Source organism: Equus asinus, chromosome 12 (assembly GCF_041296235.1).
Source record: "Equus asinus isolate D_3611 breed Donkey chromosome 12, EquAss-T2T_v2, whole genome shotgun sequence".
Lineage (NCBI taxonomy): Eukaryota > Metazoa > Chordata > Mammalia > Perissodactyla > Equidae > Equus > Equus asinus.
Window position 1 is genome coordinate 22,819,627 of NC_091801.1, and position 22,299 is coordinate 22,841,925.

The 22,299-nt window shown below is 40.2% G+C and overlaps 1 protein-coding gene across 14 annotated transcripts in view; it reads left to right on the plus strand.

The window, feature by feature from the left end:
- Positions 1 to 909: 909 nt before the first annotated feature.
- Positions 910 to 22,299, plus strand: part of ASPH (aspartate beta-hydroxylase) — a 208,407-nt gene continuing 187,017 nt past the window's right edge. For 5 of the 14 annotated variants that reach the window (XM_070481185.1, XM_044780223.2, XM_070481188.1 and 2 more), the window contains exon 1: positions 1,364 to 1,744. In XM_070481185.1, coding sequence (XP_070337286.1) covers positions 1,633 to 1,744 — 112 coding nt within the window. In that variant the 5' untranslated portion in view covers positions 1,364 to 1,632. Of the gene's footprint in view, positions 1,745 to 18,647; positions 19,068 to 22,299 lie in introns of those variants that run through there. The other 9 variants (XM_070481191.1, XM_070481200.1, XM_070481186.1 and 6 more) reach the window with 7 other exon arrangements.

Sequence of the window (22,299 nt, forward strand, 5' to 3'; positions counted from 1 at the left end):
CATTATTATTTTATATTAAGTACTATCGCTTAGATTTGTCTCCTAGCCCAGCTCCCCTTCTCGCTCTCACTGTAATAACGTAAAGACGCCTGGGTGGGAGAAAGGATGTGTGGAGGCAGGAGATACTGTAAGATAAAAACAAAGAGCTGCTTCAGTAAAAACTCTGCGTGCTCCTCTGCCTCTGCTCTAACTTGAGAACTAAGAGAGAGGCCTTCTCCCCATTATGCAACACGACCCTCTGGACTTCTGTGTATCACTAGGTAGTGCCCAGCGGCATCCGGACATTCACAGCAGAAGAGGCAGGTGGGCCTGGGGACCTGCCAATTAGGGGTAGCAGGGCTGGAGAAGAGGAATAAAGCCAGATACCACACTGCAACCAGTCTCTGGTTCCTGATCCTTCTTGGGACACTCCCAGGAGGGGCTCCAAAACATGGTTAAGAATTGGGGGAAGGTCTTAAGAAGTTGTCAGAAATATATCAAATCACCACACATTTCTTGCTTGTTTGTTACACACCAGGCATTGTGCTAGCAATTGGTGACACCAACATGATGATGACTTCCCTGACCTCAAGTTCCTGTCTGGTTCGCCCATGGTCCCAGATATTTAAAGACCACGTGGGGGAATTAAGAGGTAGCTCAGGCCCAGGCACTGAGCGACTGCACAAGACAGACCCATGGTTGTGGACATTAAGGAAAGATGATTGTAGGTGTTAGCCCGGCAGAGGGAGATTGTAGATAGAGGGTGCCATCCAGGGCAGGAGATGAACTTTTGTTTTACATTCATATTCGCATCTCTTAAACTAAGGTTCTCTGAAAATATTAATGACACAAAAGAAATGAACTTTTGCTTTAAAACCAAAACGATCAACTACGTACGGCTTAAGCACTGAACTACTCCTAATATCACCATTTCAGAAATGTCTTAATATTAATATTGACAAGAACCACATCTCTTTCGCAAGAAGCGGAACTGCATTGCTCTGCGTCTGTACGTGCACAGAACTGGGACGTGAGCACAATTTCCAGGGAAAGGCCAGGAGGCGGCACGCTCCGCCCGGACACCGCCCACGTGTCCACCGGCCCCGCCCCCGCGGCCCGCCCCATTCCGATCGTGCGGGGTCTGCCAATGCTCGCGAGAGCCATCTCGGCTTCCACGTTTGCCACGTTCCAAAGGATCAGGACAGACTGGAAAGTCGAAAGCTGCTCGCGCTCACAGGCGACTGCGTCGCGCCAGAACACCTCCAAAGCTGCAGGGGGCAGGGAAGCGCGGCAGGGTTCGGCCCCCTCCTAGAAGCCTTTGTGATTGGCTACAATCCCCGTCACTCAGCCTTCCGGGCGGGGAGGAGGCGGGGCTCAGCAGGGAAGGGGCGTGGCCCAGGGGGCCGGCCAGCCGCGCGCTCTCGCCTCGGGGGGGAGTCGCAGGTTCGGCGCACGCGGGGGCCGGGCGCGCGCAGCCGGCACGCGGGTGAAAGTCCTCGGAGGCGCGGCGGGCGGTACCGAGGCACAGGCGCTGCAGCAGGAGCCGCGGCCCGCACCCGCCGCAGCGCTCCCCGCCGTCGGTGTCCCCGCGCCCCCAGTGTCCCCGCGCCCGGCGGGGCCCCACACCCCTCGCCTGCTCCAGCGGTGAGCGCAATGGCCCCACGCAAGAATGCCAAGGGCGGCGGCGGCAACAGCAGCAGCAGCGGCTCCGGCAGTCCGAGCGCTGGCACCAGCGGCGGCAGCAGCAGCCCCGGGGCACGGAGAGGTCAGAGGCGCTCCAGGGCGGGGGTCTGGGGGGCCGGGACCGGCCGTAGGGGTGCGGCCCGGGCGGCGGGCGCTGGGGCTGCATCTCTCCCGCTCCCGCCGCGCGTCTCCCATCCTCCGCGTTGCCTCTCTTTTTGGCGCGGGGCCTGAGGCCGCGCTCGGTGGGCCTGGCGGGCGGGCTGGAGGGGCCGGGTGGCGCGGGTCCGCGGGCTTGGGTGGGTCGCCCCGGGGAGCCGCTTCCCGGCTGATCCCTCCCCTGCAGGGCGCAGCCTAGATGGAGGTTATTGATCTGCTCTTTCCCGGCTTTCCGTGGATTTGAAGATAGAGTAAGAGAAACAATTTACCTTTGCTTTGCATGTTTTGGTGAATTTGGAAATGAGCCAAAGTCAGAGAAAATAAGTTCCTGCCAAACCGGCAGCTTTGAGGAGCAACTCAAAGGATAATACTCGGGGGGGGGGGGAATGTGTGCGGGGGGCTGTAGGGGGAGTGACTTGAATATTCTTGGAAATGGTTTTAAGTCTTTTTGACTATATGTAGCTTTCTTAAAGGGCGTTGTAGTTACCTTTAAAGTATCACAGATTAGAATACTGGGCGAGCTTGTCTGTTTTTTTCCCTGTGTTTTTTCTTTTTAAAAAAATCTATTGGCTATTCACCTTTCTCCTCCATGTGCTTACCCAGCAAAGACGGAGAACAGATGTTTTAAATCTGTTTCATCTCCCATTTCAGCGGTTCTCGGTTTCTTTTATACTTCCTTTGACTCATATTTAAGATATTGAGACTGCAAGACACATGTGTATTGAATGTGAACTGTGAACTTTCCTTTTTGAAATGATTTAGACTCTTTTTGTTTCCTGAGGTCTACATGTAGTATATTCATGTATATCAGGAAAATAAATCAGATAACTGTAGTCGTACTTCAGAGGACTGTTTTTTTACAGCCTTTATCACTGCCTGAAATTATTTTCGTTTGTGTTGTTTTCCTGTCTTACTCCCTCCTCGTGTTCATTAATGGTCCCGGCCCTTACTAAGTGCTCAATATATATTTGATCAGTGAATGAATGAATAAATTTAAATGGTAAAAGTAGTGCAATTGAAGTCACTGCACAAATTTACGTTCGAAGAACTAATATTTGTATTGCAAATGGAAAAATATACATACAGTGTGAAATTCAAAGCAAGCGTATCATTTCACCTTTGACATAAGTAAAAGTTTGTTTGTGTTCTTTTGTCCCTTGTCCTTAAATGCCAGTCAGTTACTTGAACAGGCTGACTGACGCATGGATGAACTGTCAGAGGCGGCTCTAGCTACACTTTTTAAAGCTTCTAAATGTCAAGAGCGCATTGTGCCACTGAAGTTCCAAGCAGAGAAAGCTGCTGAACAAGACTTTAATATTAATTGTTTTTTAAAGTTTTCTGCACTATTTACAAATAAAGCACAACTTTGTTCCATTTTATCCTTTGGGCTCGTGAGTAGAGAGGACTAATTATGTCTGAGGAAGTCACTTTATATGGCCTGTTATTGGTAAAAATTAGTATTGGGGAATGTGTGTTGTGTTCCCACCCTACTGGTTCAGTAACTGAACTAGTTTTAACAGGTAGGAAATAAATTCAGGAAATGTTATGACCTAAATTAACGTTTTCTGACTTTCATATTCAGGCATTTTAGAGCAAGCTCTGTCCATATTTGAAGATCTACAGCCTTTTAAGCATTTTATACACTGATTCTGTAATTATCATGAAACAGACATAGTTTGTAAAAGAGAAAAGTATCTGTTTTACAAAAAAACAATTTAAAGAGTTGGTATTGCAGTCTTGCATGTTACGTAATGAGCAATCTTTTTCCGCAGCCATTTTTCTCAGCAAATATTGAGTTCTGACTGTGTGCCAGGTGCGAGGCACTGGAGATGGAAAAAGGATTCTTTCAGTCACAAACAAGCTAGACTGCAGGGTGAATGTGCGATTCTGTTTATGTGGTTTTCTTATAGCAGGATAGAGCTAGAAGATAAAACCAAATTCTCTTTTGTTGCAGTGTCATTGAGGTATAGACATTGATGTCCAAACCATTCCCATCGCTGGGGAAATCATAGAAACTGAAGACATTTTAGCAGTGGCCTTACTGGGAGGCCCATTCAGTTCCCTTTAATCTTGTCGATGAGGGAATTATTGCCCAGAAAGATTGTCTAGTTCATTAAAGATTGTGTAGTTCTTGGAAAACCAACTAGTTAATGGAAGATCCAAGACTAGAACCCATGTTTTCTGTTATTCATTATACCACAATACTTGAATTTTGGGTTCTCTAATTTGTAAGATTTTAATGGAATCTTGGAGTTGAAGTAGATTGCCTCTTAAGTTTCCTTCTGGATCTCTCTGTGGCATACTACAACTAGTTATTGAGGAAAAGTGTGCTTTCGTCATATCACCAATTAAATTCTCCATCATCCTTGATGATGACATTGGTCACATTAACCTTATTATTTCTTAAACTTTTGTATAAAAGTATGGCAGAAAATGGACCCTGTCCTTTGAAGCTTGCATTTCAGGGAAAAGGTGATTATCTGGCCTTCTGTTTGCCTTGGTGGTCATGATGTTGAAAAGTGATGTTTGCAAACTGGAACTTTGGGGATTTATGTAAAACTTTGATTTTCAAATCTATGTGACTGCTCTTCATATAACTCTTCAATTAAAATTGAAAAATGATAAAATGTCTAGTTTCCTACAGAGCTCAATTTTACCTTTTTTGGTTTTGTTCTGTAAAATAGAATCATAAGTACATTGGACAGCTTACTTTTAACTTGCGTTTAAAAATTTGACCTGCGTGGCCAATTTGGACCAGGGGAAACCTCTTTCAGATTTATTGATTTGAGAATCTTTGGTTAAGAAGGATTGTGATGTCCTTTGGGCTTATTTTGTAGTACACAGCCACTGGTATGTGTAATGTTTTTGTTTGTTTCGCTTTTCCCTTTGCGAGTATCATTCAGTCTTTCCCTGTAGCTTCTAGCATGCTCCAGGGGTGTAAACATCTGACTATTTTGTGTAATAGTGTCCTGCTACTACGTTCCTCTTTACCAGTAGGTGTCACTGTAGAACACTTTTTCTTCCTTCCATTTGAAGCTTCAGATTATATAACACCAATTGTTTTATTTGGTTATTGCTGTACCTACTCAAAACTATTATGGGCGACTGCTTAAAAACTCTTAGCCACTGCTGTTTAATTCTCTCAAAGTCTCTAACAGCAGATTTTGAAGTTTAGTAAGAGTTTGTCCCTAGCAGCTTTATTTTTGTAGCCTTGTCTTATTTAGATTTAAATGCATTCGTGTACTATTTGTAAAATTTACGCATTCGCAAGTTCATTTGATGGGTATTAATCATTTAGGATTTTTCTTTCTTGCTTGCTACTTTTCACTGTCTCTTGGACTCCTAGGTAGCCAAGGGGTACAGTACGCTGCTGATTGCATTCTCTCTCCCCTGAATGAAGAGGCCTTAGTGAAATTTTCTTTCTTTCGCCAGGGACTATCAGTTAGGGCCAGTTGCTTAATCCTCCCTTATCATTGTGGGGTGAAAAGGCAGGAAGGCCTTCATTCTTCCACTATAAGAACTGTGTGCTGTTCTGTCTTCAGTTGAACAGCATTTTGTGCAGCCTGGCCAGATCATATAAAACCAAGTACTGAAAGATGTTCTGAGGGAATTCTTGAACACATTTTGAAAAGGCCAAGCTTATTAACCTGTGTCGAGCATAGGAAGTAAAAGAAAAGACCTATATTTTAGTTTTGCTTTAATGTCATGTGCGTCGGAGAGATTATTAGAAAATGAGAGGTTTTCATTTTCAGCTAATTACCAGCAGAGTAACTTGGAGTAACAGAGTTGAAAGCTCTTGTGGGCTCTCCTACCTATTTTTAGTTCGTCTTGGAAATTTAACCCCTGAGCTCTCTGGTTCCAATAGGACAAATCTTTTTTCTCTAGAAAGGCAGTGTAGTTTGGGAGAGACTGATGACTCGGATTCATATCCATTTAAGAATCATGTGGCAAGTAATTCAAAACCCCTAATGCTAGGCTCTTCAAATGGGAACAATTATGCTCTGCTTTTCTTTCAGAGTTGTGATAGCCCTAAAACCAATTTTATATGCCTTCGTGTTTCTCAGAGGTTTTCATTAAATTACGTCTAAAGGTAAGGGTAAGTACAAGACTTTGGAGAATATAAAGGCGTAGAGCTAAGCGGGCCATTGCATGCTTGAAAGTTTTTGATGATACATTGTGAAAACAATCACTTTTTTTTTTTAATATTCTGTAGCATCTGTGTTTTAAGGAAAATGGATGTTCTGGAGGTTATGTTTCTACTCTGGCTTGACACATTTCTGTCTACCTGGGAGGTGTAAGTATCCCTTTACCCATCAACCTTGACTTGCTGATTGACCCTCTCATCCCTCTGAGGTCTGGTAACATTGTTTTCTCAGATACATTTTAGTTTTTTGATGGTCTTCCAGGATACTGGTTTAATATCATGAAAATGTACAACTTAGTTTTGTCTTGGCTGCTTCTGCCACCTCTCAGTGGTTTGGCTTAGTTCTCTACCAAGATAAAAAAACTTTTTTTTAATTAACTTCCCTTAAAACCTCTGTGTACATAGAACCCGTTTACAGCTTACCCAAATCTCTGGGGCAAGCCTCAGCCATCTCTCAGGAGACATGGGGATGCTCGGCTCACTTATATGTTTCAGTGTCTCCTGCCTCGTGTCTGCTCGGTGCTGCGTGCACGAGCATAAGTCTATCTGGGTGGACGCGTGTCCGGTTCAGTCTGCAGTTCTGGCCATTTCTAGTAGAGGACTCTCGATTAGGGCATTCATTTCTTCCTTCTCTGCTTCCCTAAGTGCCCCGGTAGGGGTATGTTCTGGAGTCCAGTGCTTTCACCTTTTACCTTTCTTCTGGTGGTGCTGGGAACCAGGATGGTATTTTCTTGTTAGTTGTCATTAATTTTTAAAAATTTTTCTGACTTTATTTTCCTGAAATGAAAGCGCTTCATGAGTTTGGTCTGCATTGGATATTTGTTTTTCAGGGATGTATCTTGGTTACCTTTGGCTGATGTGGTTATCTTTTAATGGCTAGTCCCTGAATGTAATTTGGTTCTGATCAGATTGCTGACACCTAAGGACAAATTTACTACAGATAACCTAATAGAGGAAATTTTGAGTTCATTTGGTGAATAAATCTTTTAAAGAATAGTCACATAAGATCTTTTGAAGGATCCGGGCTGTTTCTTGGCCCCCTGTGAGATTCAGGTGGCTTGCTCGGTCGTTCTGGCTGTAGTATAACTGTCATCATCTGCCATAGGTGTCCTCTGTGCCCTAACGTGGAGAGGGTAGTGAATTAAATGGGGCCGGGAGTGGTGGTGAAGGGGTGTCCGCTTACTTAGAGCAGAGTAGAAACCACTGTTGCTTTACTTTGAGAAATGCCGTCACTTCTCTTCCACATGTGTGCCTGCCGACGTAACCCAGTGACTCATTCTGAATGGAAGCCAGCAAGCATCAGTCTTAATTTTTAAAGTGAGAGAATATTGTTTGATAAAATAATTTTATTCCATAACTAATATTGTGTAACTACCTTTTCTCATATTTTATAGAAGTTTGACCTTTTCTGCCATTCCATAGTGCAGACTCACTGCTGTTGTGTTGATGTGTCTGTCTCTAACTTCTGTTTCTTGTTTATTATACCACTAATACACACAGTCACTCCCCTGCACCCCCCATCTTTCACACTCTGGTTTTAATCTCAGTTTTCCTGAAATGGTATGTTGGAAAGCCTTTTTGGTCTTAGGTTCACATGTAAATTTTATTTAGGAGCAGTTAATTTTCTTTTCTTACATGAAAATAAAAATCTGTATTGCGAATGTTTGTTGAAAGAGTATCTGACTTTTTAACTTTTCCATTCTTTGAATCGCATCATTTTGAATAGGATGCTTGTCATTTGCTGAGTTTTATAAATTATTTCATGCTTTTTGACACTGAGCCATCTCTCTAACTTCTAGAATACAATATGTGGTGTTCTTTAAAACTCCATTTGAATTATTGCGTATTGAAGACTATAACTATATAAAGCGTAATGCAGTGAATGCCCGTGTGTCCATCATACAGGTGAAAAAATAAAATGTTTCCAGATTCTTGGTTTCTCCTCTCCTGTGTTATCCCTTCACACCCCCTCTTACACATTTTGTAATAATCATGCTCATGTGTTTCTTTGTAATACATAATATATATACACAGATAATATGATAGTATTATGTTGCATATTATGTATTTCATATTCATTCATGTAAACATATATGTAATCTTAAAAGCAACATATATGAAAACTGCTTAGGAAGTATATCTATATCCCTCTATATAGAAATATATGTATTCTTGTATAGCACATGTTAAAAGTTTTGTGACTAGGCTCATACTTGGCATACTAGTTTGACACCATTTGTTTGTGATTCCACCAAATTCTGGCCCTTTATTTTCATTTATATAGTTCTTTGCCATGTGAATGTGCCCCTTTTTGTTTAGCCTCTTGCTGTTGAAGACCACTTTATTTTTTCTTCAGACGCTGCTGCCCTGAACACTCTTGTACCTATCTATATCCCCTTGTGTACATGTCTAAGAGTTTTTCCAGAGCATAATTTAGGATTGAAATTGTTGGGTCAGAGCAAATACGCATCTTAAACTTTACTGGAGTGCCATTTTTTTTTACCCCAAAGTGGTGGTATCAGTTCACACTCCCACCCACAATGAGTGCAGCTCCTCTCTGCTGCGACCACATTGCCAACACTTGGTAAGGTTTAATATTTGCAAGTTTCGTGGGTGTGAAGTAGTGCTTTGTGGTTTGAATTTGCATTTTCCTGATCTCCAGTGAGATTACTAGTGAGAATTGCTTGTTGTTTCATTTTCTGTTATTTGCTTGTTCGTGTGTTTTGCCAAATATTTTTCTCGTGTTTTTTGTTTTGTATTTTTAGTTTTGATTCGTAGAATTTCTATATCTTGAACCTTTTGATTGTTTGTGTGGTAAAGGATTTCTCCCAGTTTGTGTATATTCACGTCATTGTTTTCTGTAGTATATTTTGTTGAATAGAATTGTAATATATTAACCGTAGAATTTTTCTATTTTCCACTTAATGGTTTGTGCTTTTGTGCTTTATTTAAGACATCCTTCCTAACATAAAGATCATAAAACATTCTCTCTTTTCTTCTAAAATATCTTAAATTTTGCCTTTTCACATTTAGATGTCTAAACCACCGGGTGGAGCTTTTATTGTATATATTGTGAGTAGGGATCTAATTCAATATTTTAAAAAAACGGATAATGAAAATTTCCTGTACTATTAGTTGAGTTGTCTTCTTTCTACGCTAACTAATCTGCGGTATTACCTATTGTGTGTAAATACGTGTGGCTCTCTTTCTTCCTGGTGTGTAGGAACAATACTCACTGAGTTGCTCTCTGTCACATGTCTATTAGGGCAAGTCCCTCTGCCCTGTCCTCACCATTGTCCTCACTGTTTTTGGAGCTTTCCTTACCCGTGTCTTTACATTTTAGAAGCTGCTTATCAGGAAAGTTTCATGAAAAATATTTCAGGATTTTGACTGGGATTGTATTGAATTTATAGAACAATTTGGACAAATACACATTTTTAGTATTTAGTCTTCCTATATATGAATGTAGCAGAATTTCCTATTTATTTAAATCTTATAACTAATTTTTATAAAATTATAAAATTTTGTGTAAATTTTTATAAATTTACACATAAGTCATGTCCATCTTTTATTAGTTTGAGTGTAGGTACTTTATATTTTTTAAATTAACATTTTGTTATGACAATTTAAAAATAGACACCCAAGTTAAAAGAATTGTATAAGAACCCCACCACTTAGATTTTACAGTGGTTAACATTTAATAAACTTGCTTCATATCACATGCATTAATTAGTCTTACTCTTTTGTGCATTTCAAAGTAAGTTGTAGACATCAGTATACCTCATTCCTCAACACTTACATGTGCCTGTCATTAGAGCTCAACATTTGTTTATGTTCGCCCCCACCCCCGGTTAATATTTTCATACAGTAAATTGCACAAATTTTAGTGTATGATTTGAGGAGTCTTTATAAATGTATACATCTGTGTAACTCAACAAGCAATTAAGGTAGAGAACATTTCCATTACTCCAGAAAATTCCCTCAGTCCCCTTCCTTGCCACTACCTCTGCCATCAGAGGCAACTATTGTACTAAATATTCTTACTGTGGATTGGTATTACTTGTTCTAGAAATTGATTTTGTAAGTATTTTTTCTGGAAGGCTTCTTTGATACAGCTTGTTTTCGAAGTTCATCCATGTTGCATGTATGAGTACCTTGTTCCTTTGTATTGCCAAGTGGTCCATTGAATGACTAAAGCACGATGTGTTTTTCTATTCTTTTATTGATGGTCACTTACGCTATTCCTAGTTTTGGATTATTATGAAGAAAATTCTATAAATATTGTAATATTTTAGAAGTTTTTTTTGGGGGGGTGGGCATATGTCTTAATTTCTCTTGGGCAAATACCTAGGAGACGAATTACTGGGTTATGGGGTAGGTGTGTGTTCAGTTTTATTAAAAAACTTGCCAAACTGTTTTCTAGAGTGGTTGTGAGTATATATTTCACACACCCACCAACAGTGTGTGGGAATTCTAGTTGTTCTGTATCTGTACCAGCATTTGGTGTTGTCAGTCTTCTCAACTTTAGCCACTCTGGTGGGTGTTTGGTAGCTTCTCATTGTATTTTAAAATTACACTTCCGTAGATAAACAAACATATACATATAGATGAAGAGAACAGATTGATGATTAACCAGAGGGGAAGGGGATGGGGGGAGGGTGAAAGGGGTAAAGGGGCACATAGGTATGGTGATGGATAAAAACTAGACTTGGTGGTGTTCATGATGCAGTCTATACAGAGGCTGAAATATAATAATATATACCTGAAATTTACACAATGTTACAAATCGGTGTGACATTAATAAAATAATTAAAATAGAAAAATTTACACTTCGCTGATGACTAATGATATCATGCACTTTTTCTTGTGCTTATTGGCCATATGCAGTATCTTCCTTTGTGAAGTTTCTGTTTAGTTCTTTTGCCCATTTTTAATTGCCTTTTTGTCTGTTATGGAACTGTAATTCTTGTATATTCTGGATAGAAGTTCTTTTCAGATGTATGTATTGCAAATGTTTCTTAGGGTCTGTAGTTTACTTCTTCATTTTCTTAATAGTATCCTTTGAATATTTTTAATGTTGATGTTTACTTAATTTTTTTTTATGGTTTTTGCTTTCTGTATCTTGTCTAAGAAACTTTTACGATCCCCAAGTCACAAAGCAGTCCTCTTGTGTTTTCTTCTAGGAGTTGTGTAGTTTTAGTTTTTATGTTTAGGTCTCTGATCCATCTCAAATCAATTTTGGATAAGTGTTATGTTTTTTCATGTGCATATCCAGTTGTTCTGGTGCCATTTGTTGGAAAGACTTTGCTTTCATCATTGGATTGCTTTTGGTGCCTTAGTCAAAAAGCAAAAGGCGATATAATTGTAGGTCTATTTGTGGCCTCTTCTGTTTTTTTGTTGTTGTTGCTCTTCTCTCTTCTTATGCTTTTACCGCACAGTCTTGATTACTCTAGCTATATAGTAAGTGTGCAAATCAGGTAGTGTAATTCTTCTAACTTTGTTGTTCCTTTTACCATAGCTCTGGATAGAGGCCCTTTGCATACCCACATACATTTTAGAATCAGCTTGTTAGTTTCTACAGAATAAAGCTTGCTAGGGTTTATGATTAGAATTCATTGAATATATAGATCAAGTTTGGGTGAATTGATATCTTACTGATATTGAGTCTTCCAATCCATAGCAGGGGTGTAGCACTTCATTTATTTAGGTCTTTAGTTTCTTTCTGCCTTGTTTTGTAGTTTTTGGTTTTTTCTTACACTTTTTTTGTTAAACATTTTTCTGAATATTTTATGCTTTTTGACGCTATTATATATGGTATTTTAAAAAATTTAATTTTCCTATTATTTCTTGCTAGTATCTAGACATAGAGCTGATATTTGTACCTTCTATCACATAACTTGGGAAATTCAGTTTGTTAGAAAGATTCCTTGGGATTTTCTATGTGAATATCATGCCACCTGCAAATAGAGACAGTTTTGTTTCTTTTCCAGTCTGTGTATCTTTTATTTCTTTTCTTCCCTTGCTGCACTATCTAGGACCTCCAATACAGTGTCGAACAGAAGTGATGAGAGTAGACATTCTGGCTTTCTTCCTGATGGTAGTGGCCAAGTGTTTGGCATTTCACCATTAAGTATAATATTAATTCTAGGTGTTTTGTAGATGCTTTTTATCAGATTAGGGGAATTCCTTTGTATTTCTAGATTGAGAATTCTGTCAAATATTTTTTTCTCTAATTGAAATGATCATGTGACTTCTCTTTTATATTGTTAATATGGTAAATTATATTTATTGATATTTTGATTGTTAAATCTTCCTCCCCTTCTCTTCCATCCCCCTTCTTCCTTTCCTCCCTTTACTAGGAATTATGATGTACTGACTTTCTTCTGTGTCTATTGAGATGATATATATATATATATATATATAATTTTTCACTTTCCATATTTTAATTGGTAAATTATAATAATAGATGTTCTAATTAGTCACTCTTACATTTCTGGGAAAAATCCAACCTGTGATGATGTGTATTTTTCAGTATGACTTAATTAGGTTTGTTAATATATCCATAAGTAAAATTGACCCTTAATTTTCTTTGCTGGTTTTGTCATCAAGATTATTCTAACCACACAAATGAATTTAGCAGTGTTTCCTTTCTTTCTGTTCTTTGGAATAGCCTTATAGGATTAGTTATTTGGTAGAACTCATTTGAACCTTTTTGTCGTTTAGTCATTTACCCCCATGGGGCAGTGTAGGGTAGACAGAGGTCAAACAGCTTCACTTTTTACATGTTTATATGACCGTTTAAGGCCTCTGTTTCTTCTTGAGTCAGATTGGCTAAGTGAGATTTTTGTTTCTTCTTAGGCACATTACATTTATTGAAAAGGTTTCTGTCTTTGAATTTTCAAATTTACTGGCAAAAGTTGTTTATGGTTTTGGCTGGACCTCTGGTGGACAGAATATAGCTATTGTATACCTGCTATTACCTTGTAATAAAATAAAATTATTTTTAAAAATCACTGAGTACTACGCTTTAGATTATAGCTATTTTTTAGACACAAAAAATGTTTTCTGAGTTTATTAAAGTGGAAAGTCTTTATAAAGTAAACTGATATTCTAATATCTGAGAAGTAAGCTGTTTTACTGGTAGTTTGGTTGGATTGACCCACCTTCCTTCCTAAATGCTAATGACTAGCACTGGGTACATTACTTTGTTCAGAATTAAACTTACTCTCCATGAACAAAACATAATGCTTATTTTCCAGAACTTTCAGATTTATTTGATTATTTTATGGGTTTTAGCTACTTGGTCTATTTAGTTGTAACCAGTAAATACACCTGGAGAACTAGAGTGCCTGACACAGATCTAAGAGAGTTACTGATGGGCTCTGTGGCTAATGTGATGGTATGAGTAGAATTATGTGCCAAACACAGCCCAGTGTTTCTGTTACACTTTCTCTCTGTAAGATTATAGAGGTACAACACCTTTAAAAAAAAAAAAATCTGTCTAACATACTTCTCTGTTTTTTTCCAGTTATTTTATTGAGGTCATCAAGGTTTATAACTGTATAATTTCAGGCATACATTATTATTTATCAGTTTCTGTATAGACTGCCTCATGCTCACCACCCATAGTCTAACTTTTATCTGTCACTGTACATATGTGCCCCCGATCCACTTTGCCCATCCCTAAACCCCCTTCCCCTCTGGTAACCGCTAGTCTGTTCTCTTTATCCATGTGTTTGTTTCTTTTACACATATGAGTGAAATCATGTGGTATTTGCCTTTCTCTGTCTGGCTTACTTCACTTAACATCATACCCTTGAAGTCTATCCCTGTTGTTGCAAATGGGATGATTTTGTCTTTTTTATGGCTGAGTAGTATTCCATTGTATATATGTACCACATTCATCAGTCACTGGGCACTTGGATTGCTTCCACATCTTGGCTGTTGTGAATAATGCTGCTATGAGCATAGGAGTGCATAAATCTCTTTGAATTGTTGATTTCAAGTTCTTTGGATAAATACCCAGGAGTGGGATAGCTGGATCACATGGTATTTCTATTTTTAATTTTTTGAGAAATCTCCGTACTGTTTTTCATAGTGGCTGCACCAGTTGGCACTTGTGCCAGCAGTGAATGAGGGTTCCCTTTTCTCCTCATCCTCTCCAACATTTGTTATTATTTGTCTTGGTAATTATAGCCATTCTGACCTGTGTAAGGTGATACCTCATGTAGTTTTAATTTGCATTTCCCTAATGATTAGCGATGTTGAACATCTTTTCATGTGTCTGTTGGCCATCATATGTCTTCTGTGTAGAAATGTCTGTTCATATCCTCTGCCCATTTTTTTGAATGGGTTGTTTTTTGTTGTTGAGTTATATGAGTTCTTTATATATTTTGGAAATGAACCCCTTTTTGGATATATGATTTCCAAATATTTTCTCCCAGTTGGTGGGTTGTCTTTTCGTTTTGTTCATGGTTTCTTTTTTTGCTGGGAAAGATTCACCCTGAGCTAACGTCTGTTGCCAATCTTCCTCTCTCTCTCTCTTTTTTCCTTTCTCCTTCCCAAAGCCTAAGTACATAGTTGTGTATTCTGGTTGTAAGTCCATTTAGTCTTCTTATTCTATGTGAGTGGCCGCCACAGCATGGCTATTGACAGATGAGTGGTGTGGTTCTGTGCCCGGGAGCCAAACCTGGGCTGCCGAAGCAGAGGGTGCTGAACTTTAACCCCTAGGCCATCAGGGCTGGCTGGAGGTGGGACACTTTTAAGGTGAAATTGATGTATGTGAAGGTACAAGGCTCATAAGCAACTTGTATTTGTTTTATATTTTTCTTCTAGAGGTAGTGCAGAGTTTGTGTTAATAAGCCCCCAAGCCAGGTTTTGGAATTCTCTTGTGATCACTGAGACATTTAAGATGACTGAATAAAGATAGATGAAGATGGAGGTAGAGCGCTGTTCACTAGCTTCAGTAAAACTGATTTGGAATAAATTATGTATATTCAAGAGCTTCCCCACTCAGCTGGACCCTCAACGATGCCTTGCAGTCTTTTTCATATGTTCTTAGTTGTTTACCCGTATTTTCCACACCTGATGTTTAAATCTTCAACTCCTTGAGCTCAGTACCTTACTACTTCCCATTCAGTTTTGACAGATGATTTCCTCTCATTTTGTAGAGAAACTAGAGGACGTCCTTTAAGAGTTTGCTCATCTCTTGCGTGATGGGTGGGGGTTGGCCTCTGAGTTGCATGAAACTGGGAGCCAACAGACAGGAAGCTGATTACCCCCCCTAGGGGAGAAACAGCAGTTAGGACTTAGGATGACTGCAAAAGCCAGTACAGTCGAGAATCCTGGAGAGATTGCTCTAATTTGGACATGAAGGTACTCAGCAACTGAGCTTGTGAGGTATATCTTTAATATGTAGTTCAGTAAAGCTCCTTTTCTTTGTTGAGACTGAGAAGGATGCCAGTAGGGTGGTGGGTGAGTGGAGACGAGCCAGTACCACAGTTAGAATTTAAAATCTTGGCAGACACAGCTATCATGGACCTCTGGGCCTCCACCTACCGAAGAGAAAAGCAAAGGCTGGAATAGGAGCCTGGGCCTCTCTAAGGGAACTCTTAGTGGACACCAGTTTCTCACAGACCTTGAGTTTTCGCTTAGCGTGACCTAGGAGGCCCTTCATGATCTTGCCTCTCTTACTCTCTCTAGCCATTCTGTGCCTCACCCTCTTTATATTTATATTAGTAAGCCATATTCAGTCACTCTCTGTAGTCTCTGTATTTGCACATGCTTTTTCTTCTTCTAGGATGGCTCTCCACTCTCTCTTTCCCTGTGTGACTTCTGTATATCCTTCAAGATTTAGCTCCTTCATCAGTTCTTCCCTACGCTCCCTTCAACAATTCCCCCTAGATAGCGTTTTGTCACTACGCCCCTCCCAGTCAAGCAGAAGCTTCTGTAGCACCCTCTGCATATCACTACTCTAGCATCCTCATTCCTTTACTAGTTCCTTCAGCAGGTGGAAGTGTGACCCAGTCATGATATTAGACAGTAAAATATAAGACTAAACTGGGGTTGGGAGAGTTCCCTGTGTTTGATATGGTAAACACCATGTTTTGTTTTCTCTTTATCTGTTGTGCTTAAATGATTATCTGGACGTAGGCAGTACTCAGGAAATGTCGAAATGAACAAATACGGGTAAAGGTCTTCCTTCCCTGTAGTAGGCCAAAAGGGTGTTGAGGGTAGGGGCTGGGTTTTTGTGTCTTCTGCACAACCTTGACTGTAATAAGTGCTCAAAAATTAGGTGTTTTATGGTGGATTTTTTTAGGTTTATGTTATGAGCAAGAACACAGATCAGAAGGTCCTACTGATGTTTGTAAATGTTGGAGCTAAAGACAGAAACAGGAAAATTATTAGGAATGTGTATACTTCATTGATGTGGAGAATTGTGTAAGTAGATCCTTTAGAGGTACTGCTTAGGCACCATGCTGGTAGTTGCAGCCCAGTAAGCTTTTGGGGCTGTGCCTGCAGGAGGCTGTTCTGCAGCCGGGAGAGGCGTTCCCCATGCTCTTTCATTTGTCGTTAGTTCATTCTCATTGGGAAGAAGCTTGGGCAGAAGCAGCCATTGTATTTGTTCTGCATTTTGTAAATTTAGAAAAGCTCTGCTTGCTTTGCAAGATTTTGGTTTTCCCCTCATTTTATTTTTAAATATGACTCAAGGGTAGGATAAAATAATTTATGTGAATACTGAAATACTGCGAAAGTTTTCTCCCTTTTTTTTGGTTTTGGCTTTTAACATTCCTTTGTAAGAATAGGGAGTATATTTCTTCCTTAAGACTATGGTTTGTCAATTTTGATTAAAAAATATAAAACTATGAATGGAACACTCCTAACGTTTATAAAGAACGGTTTGGAACTTAGAATGCTATATCTTTAAAATTCAAGAATGATGATTCTTCCCAAATGATTGTTTTCATCCATATTGTCCCATATACCCCTTCAACTGTAATATAGTGTTACCCAAGTGAATTTTTATTTTATTTTTGTTTTTTCTCTTCTGTGGGACTAGTGGCCTCTCTTGTTCACCACTGTAGCAGAGGGTAGGGATTAAAAGGTTTTTGTTGAACAAATGAATATTCAGGTGCATGGAAAAAACTCTGGAGACCATTTAAAATTTACCATCCTGTGATTATTACTTTGTGTTTTAAAATCTATTAGCTTATAGAGCTGAAAGCACCTTGTTTTGCTGATCTGAATTATATTCTATTTAGGGCAATACTTTTATCCAGAATAGTATTAAACATATTTAACCACTGCTACAGGAAAGGCCTGTCCTGTCAGAAGGGCAGCGCCTGTGACACATACCTGTGCTTACTGCCTGAATGTGAGCTGCTCTGTGACTTGCATAAAGCTTGAGACAGCAGCCTTTTTACCGGCTCAGATCTTTTGGGGGTCATACTCCTAGGAACCTTCAGCAGCAGACTAGGTTATTCCAGAACATAGCCAAGAGACCAGCATTTGAACAGTGTTTACTGTAGGGCAGCGTGTGGGCGCAGGACCTCGGGGGCCTGGGGACCTCAGCCCAGGCTTAGAGGGAGTGCGTTTGGTGAAGCCGGAGCTGGGGGAGGGGTCTTGGAGGGAGTTTAGAGCAAAATGGGTCAATGAGAGTAGGGTTGGGGACATCTCTGAACATGTGGTGACATGGACCATCACTTTAGTTTTGAACTGGGGAGAATTGGGAGGAACAGATAGGCTTGGGGTGTAGGGCCGGGCAGCTGAGTCGGTGAAGCTGACAGGGTTCTAGCTGTGCCTGGCCTGGCCGTTCCCGACCCTAACCCAGGACCAGCCTGTCCTCCCCTGCTGTGTGGTTTGGGTTTGTTTTTAAAATACTTCGTGTGTGTTAGATTTGCTTTACCACTTAGATGGGACAAAAATAATTTGTAGAGTTTAGATTTTTGTGAGAATACCACGTAAATTATCCAGTGAGGTTCACGGGGACTTACTGTGTCCAGCCCCATGCTCAGTGGGGACAGGGTGGGGGGGGCGGGGTACAGCAGTAAACTCTAGCACCCGCCTTGGAAAAGGCGCTGTCCTGTGGGCTGCAGAGCAGTAAATATTTGTGGAATGAAGGAGGTGTGCATGCTCAATTGTAGGGAGAGGAAGACCGAAATGAGGATGAATGTGGCTTTTCGAGACTCTCAAAACTACAGCCCCAACTAAAGTTTTCTTGGGAGTTAACCTTTGGGGAATCATGAAAATTAGAAGACACTTTATTAAAGGAAAGAAAGGTAAATTCAGGACAGCTGTAAACCGTCATCTCATCACAATCCTAGACAGATTCTAGAATTAAATATTATTTTTAAGTATTTAGAGAAGAAACCCATGAACACTAGGAGACAGTGCAGGTTTGCTAAGTGCAGATTATTTGAAAAAACAAAACCAGAAACTAACAGTTGTGCATTTTGATAAGCTTTCTGGACTAAGTGGTCAGGATACAAGCTTGTAATTTTTCCTGACTTCACCAAGGTATGAACACCATCTCTGAAAATCCCCCTGTGCCTAAGATGGTCCAACGTTGGTCATATGATATAGTTTGAATCACAGCTGACTGTAGAACTCTACCCACCGAGTGCTGATTTAATGGCTGAAGTCAGCCTCAGGAGAGCCCCGCCCAGTCGCTGTTGTGAAATTGTGTGGCCCAAAGCTGTGAGGGAAGCTGGGACAGAGGGAAAGAGACACTATGCAAAGACTGGCCTGGCTGGGAAGGTGGACTTGAACAGAGTTAGCACATTTTTGCAAAATGAACTCACTGTTGAGGATAAGCTGGGAGAGGCTTGAAGTAGTAGATATATTTTTTAAGAAGGCCTAGTATTTTGTTTGGGTTTGGTTTTTTAAAATCGCTTGCACTCTCAGAGGGAGCTGCCTGCGTGGTGTGGCTGAGGAGACTCCCCTTCAGCATTGGTGTTATTAGCCACCAGAATGAGGGAGGTGGAAATCCCACTCTGGTCGGGCTGCATCTGGAATTGTGGTTTCATCGTGGGGGCTGCTGTTAGGGGGACAATGACGGTGACTGCTCAGAAGAGGATGAGCTTTCGGATGAGGCCCTTGGGTGAGGGTAAGTTAACATAATGTGAGGTGGGATGAACACCCTGGGGATGACTGGCCTGGCCTGGTGGGTCTTCCTAGGGGACGTCACCATCCCAGAGCATTTGAACGGCTTCCAGGTGGCAGAGGAGTTAAGTTTATTCTCCCAGGTGAATTTGAGGCAAAACTCAGAGCTTCCAATAGAAAATGTCCAGCAAGCAGATGGAGATAGCTGAGCAGAACTTGCACGTCGGAGACGTCAGGTGGAGACAGTTTTCTCTTTGGTTTTTAATAAATTTGAAACCAGAGGCTGAACTGGTGTTCTTTTCATTACTACTGGGTCTAGGACTTGACCGTTGACTTCTTTTTTAAAACCAGTTTAATTTTGTTTTTATGTTTTTCCACCTTTTTTGGGAAGCTCTTAAACCTGTGTAACAGCAGAAAGACTCGTACGTTGAAAGACTTGTATTACTATTCCCCTGGATTTACAAACTAGTTATTAGAAATTAGGCACATTCGCTGTCTTTGTATCTGTCTTCCTTCCTTCTTTTGTCTCTCTCTCTCTTTTGGAACTCTTTGACAGTAAGCTGTCGTCGTCATGACGGTGTAACTCGCTCAACTGCTTTCCCGTGTATCTCCTAAGGACAGGAACATTCTTCTGCATAACCACAATGGAGAGTGTTAAGACTGATACGGTGTTATCTAAATTTAGCACTGAGACATAGTCTTTAAAAGCATCCTTAAAACTGGAAGCTGCTTCTTTTTAAAAAAAAATTTATTTATCCAGAATCCTAACATGAATTCACCTGGGGGCTTTTAACATTTCTGATTCTTGGCCCTTACCCTCTGGAGTATCTGATTCTTTAGGACCAGAATGGGCCTGGAAATCTGTATTTTCTCAGTTTTTAATTTGAAAAAACTTAAACCTTCGAGACAGTTAAAAGAAAGGTTCATTTAGATTCACCAGTTGTTAATATTTTGATGCCTTTGTATTCTCTGACTCTCTGGACACACACACGCAATTTTACTTATTTGTTTATTTTTAAGGTTGGCACCTGAGCTAACATCTGTTGCCAACCTTTTTTTTTCCTTCTTCTCCCCAAAGCCCCCCCAGTACATAGTTGTATATTGTAGTTGTAGATACTTCTGGTTGTGCTATGTGACACTCCACCTCAGCATAGCCTGATGAGTGGTGCCAGGTCTGCACCCAGGATCCCAACCAGTGAAACCTGGGCTGCTGAAGTGGAGTGCCTGAACTTAACCACTCGGCCACGGGGCCACCTGCCCCTTTTTTTTTGTCTGCTTTTTTTCCCCAAGTCCCTCCAGTACATAGTTGCATATTTTAGTTGTGGGTCCTTCTTGTTGTGGCATGTGGGACGCCGCCTCAGAGTGGCCTGATGAGCCATTCCATGTCTGGGCCCAGGATCCGAAGGGAGCGCCTGAACTTAACCAGTTGGCCATGGGGTGGCCAACTTACTTGTTTATTTTGCTGCTGAAGCACTTGAGAGTTAAATCGTGATAATTTACCCATGAATTCTTCAGCGTATTTTTCCTGAAAACAAGGATATGCTCCAACATCACAATGTAATTACTACACTCAGGAAATTTAACACTGCTGTAGTACTGTTACCTAGTATAAAGTCAGTATTCAAATTTTCCTGATTTATTCCAGTAATGTCCTTTAAAGAGACCTTCCAACCCACCTTTAAATTCTTAATGTCTCTCTAACATAAAGATTTTTAAAATTAAATTAGATTTTCTCCCACAAAGTCTCACAAGTAAACCAAATGCCTTCCCTCTAAAATATGTTACTTGTTGTGATTTTCTAAAGATTCTATGAGGTAGTTTGGGTGACAATCACACTAAAGAGAAACTTTTTAATTTCTTCCTATTATAATAGTCTGGTAATTTAAATTTGTGAGTATGAAAAGTTGGGGGGAGACATACCAGTTAAGACACAAGTAAACTAGTTTTTGAAAGAAGTCAAAGAGCTCAAGTGTTGGCAAGACTTTTGGGTGGCAGAGGAATTAGATTTATTCCATTCAGTAGAATTTGAGGGGAAAATAACTGGCTTAGAAATTTTTGAACTCATTGTAGCTAATGAAAATATTCCTTAAAATTATCAAAATTTCTCTTCCTTTTACTCTCTGTGATACCTACCACTAATACACTGATAGACATTTAGTTGCTGTACTGGCCTTTGGTTTCATGACCTCTCTTCTCACTGGCACACTGTTTGAGTCAGTAGTGGGGCTTGTGTCAATGACTGTGTCACAGAGCCAGTGATTGTGTGTAAGTGCTGGAATAGATGTCACATTTCAGAATGTGAAGACTGGAAAATCTCGTAAGGTTTACGTAAGATTTTCCAATCTGGTGATATATTTAAAAATATATAAAATTAGTGCATTAGACATCATCCAAATTAAACTTTTATCCATCAAAAGATGCTTTAAGAAAATGAATAAGAAGGTCATAGCCTGGGAGAAGATTTTGTAACACACATATCTGTTAAAGGACAGATGTCCAAGAAATATAAAAAACTCCTGCAATTCAGTTTAAAAAAGCAATACAAAAATAGGCAGATGTGCAAAAGTTTTGAACAGACAGTTCACAAAAAAGATAAACAGTCAATGAGCACATGGAAAAAGCACTCAAACATTGGTCCTCAGGGGAATGCAAATTAAAGCACAGTGAGATATAACTGCATACTCGCCAGAATGGCTAAAATTAAAAAGACTGACAACACCAAATGTTGACAAGATCATAGAAGAAAAGAACTGTCCTCCCTTCTTGGTAGGTATATAAAATGGTAGAACCACTTTGGGAAGAGGTCTGGCGGTTTCTTGTAATCCTAAATGTACATGTGCCCTGTGATTCAGCAGTTCCACTCTTAGGTCTTTACCCAGGAGAAATGCAGGCATATATTTCTAATATGCTAGCAGTAGTCTTGTGCAAGCATATTTTTGGCAGCTTTATTTGTAATAGTCTAAAATGGGAAACAGTCCAGGTTTCTGCCAATAGGACAATGGATACCCTCTGACATACTCTGGTATATTTAGACCATGGAATACTACCCAGCACCAGAAAAGAGTGAACCATTAGTACAGATAAGACTCATGGCAGAACAGGCAAAACTAACCTACAGTGAAAAAAAGCAGAACGATATAATGGGGCTACCTCTGGGATTGGGGTTATGTGGAATGTGAGTGGGAAGGGTCATGAGAGAGTTTAGGGATCGTGTTAATGTTTTATGTCTTGATAGG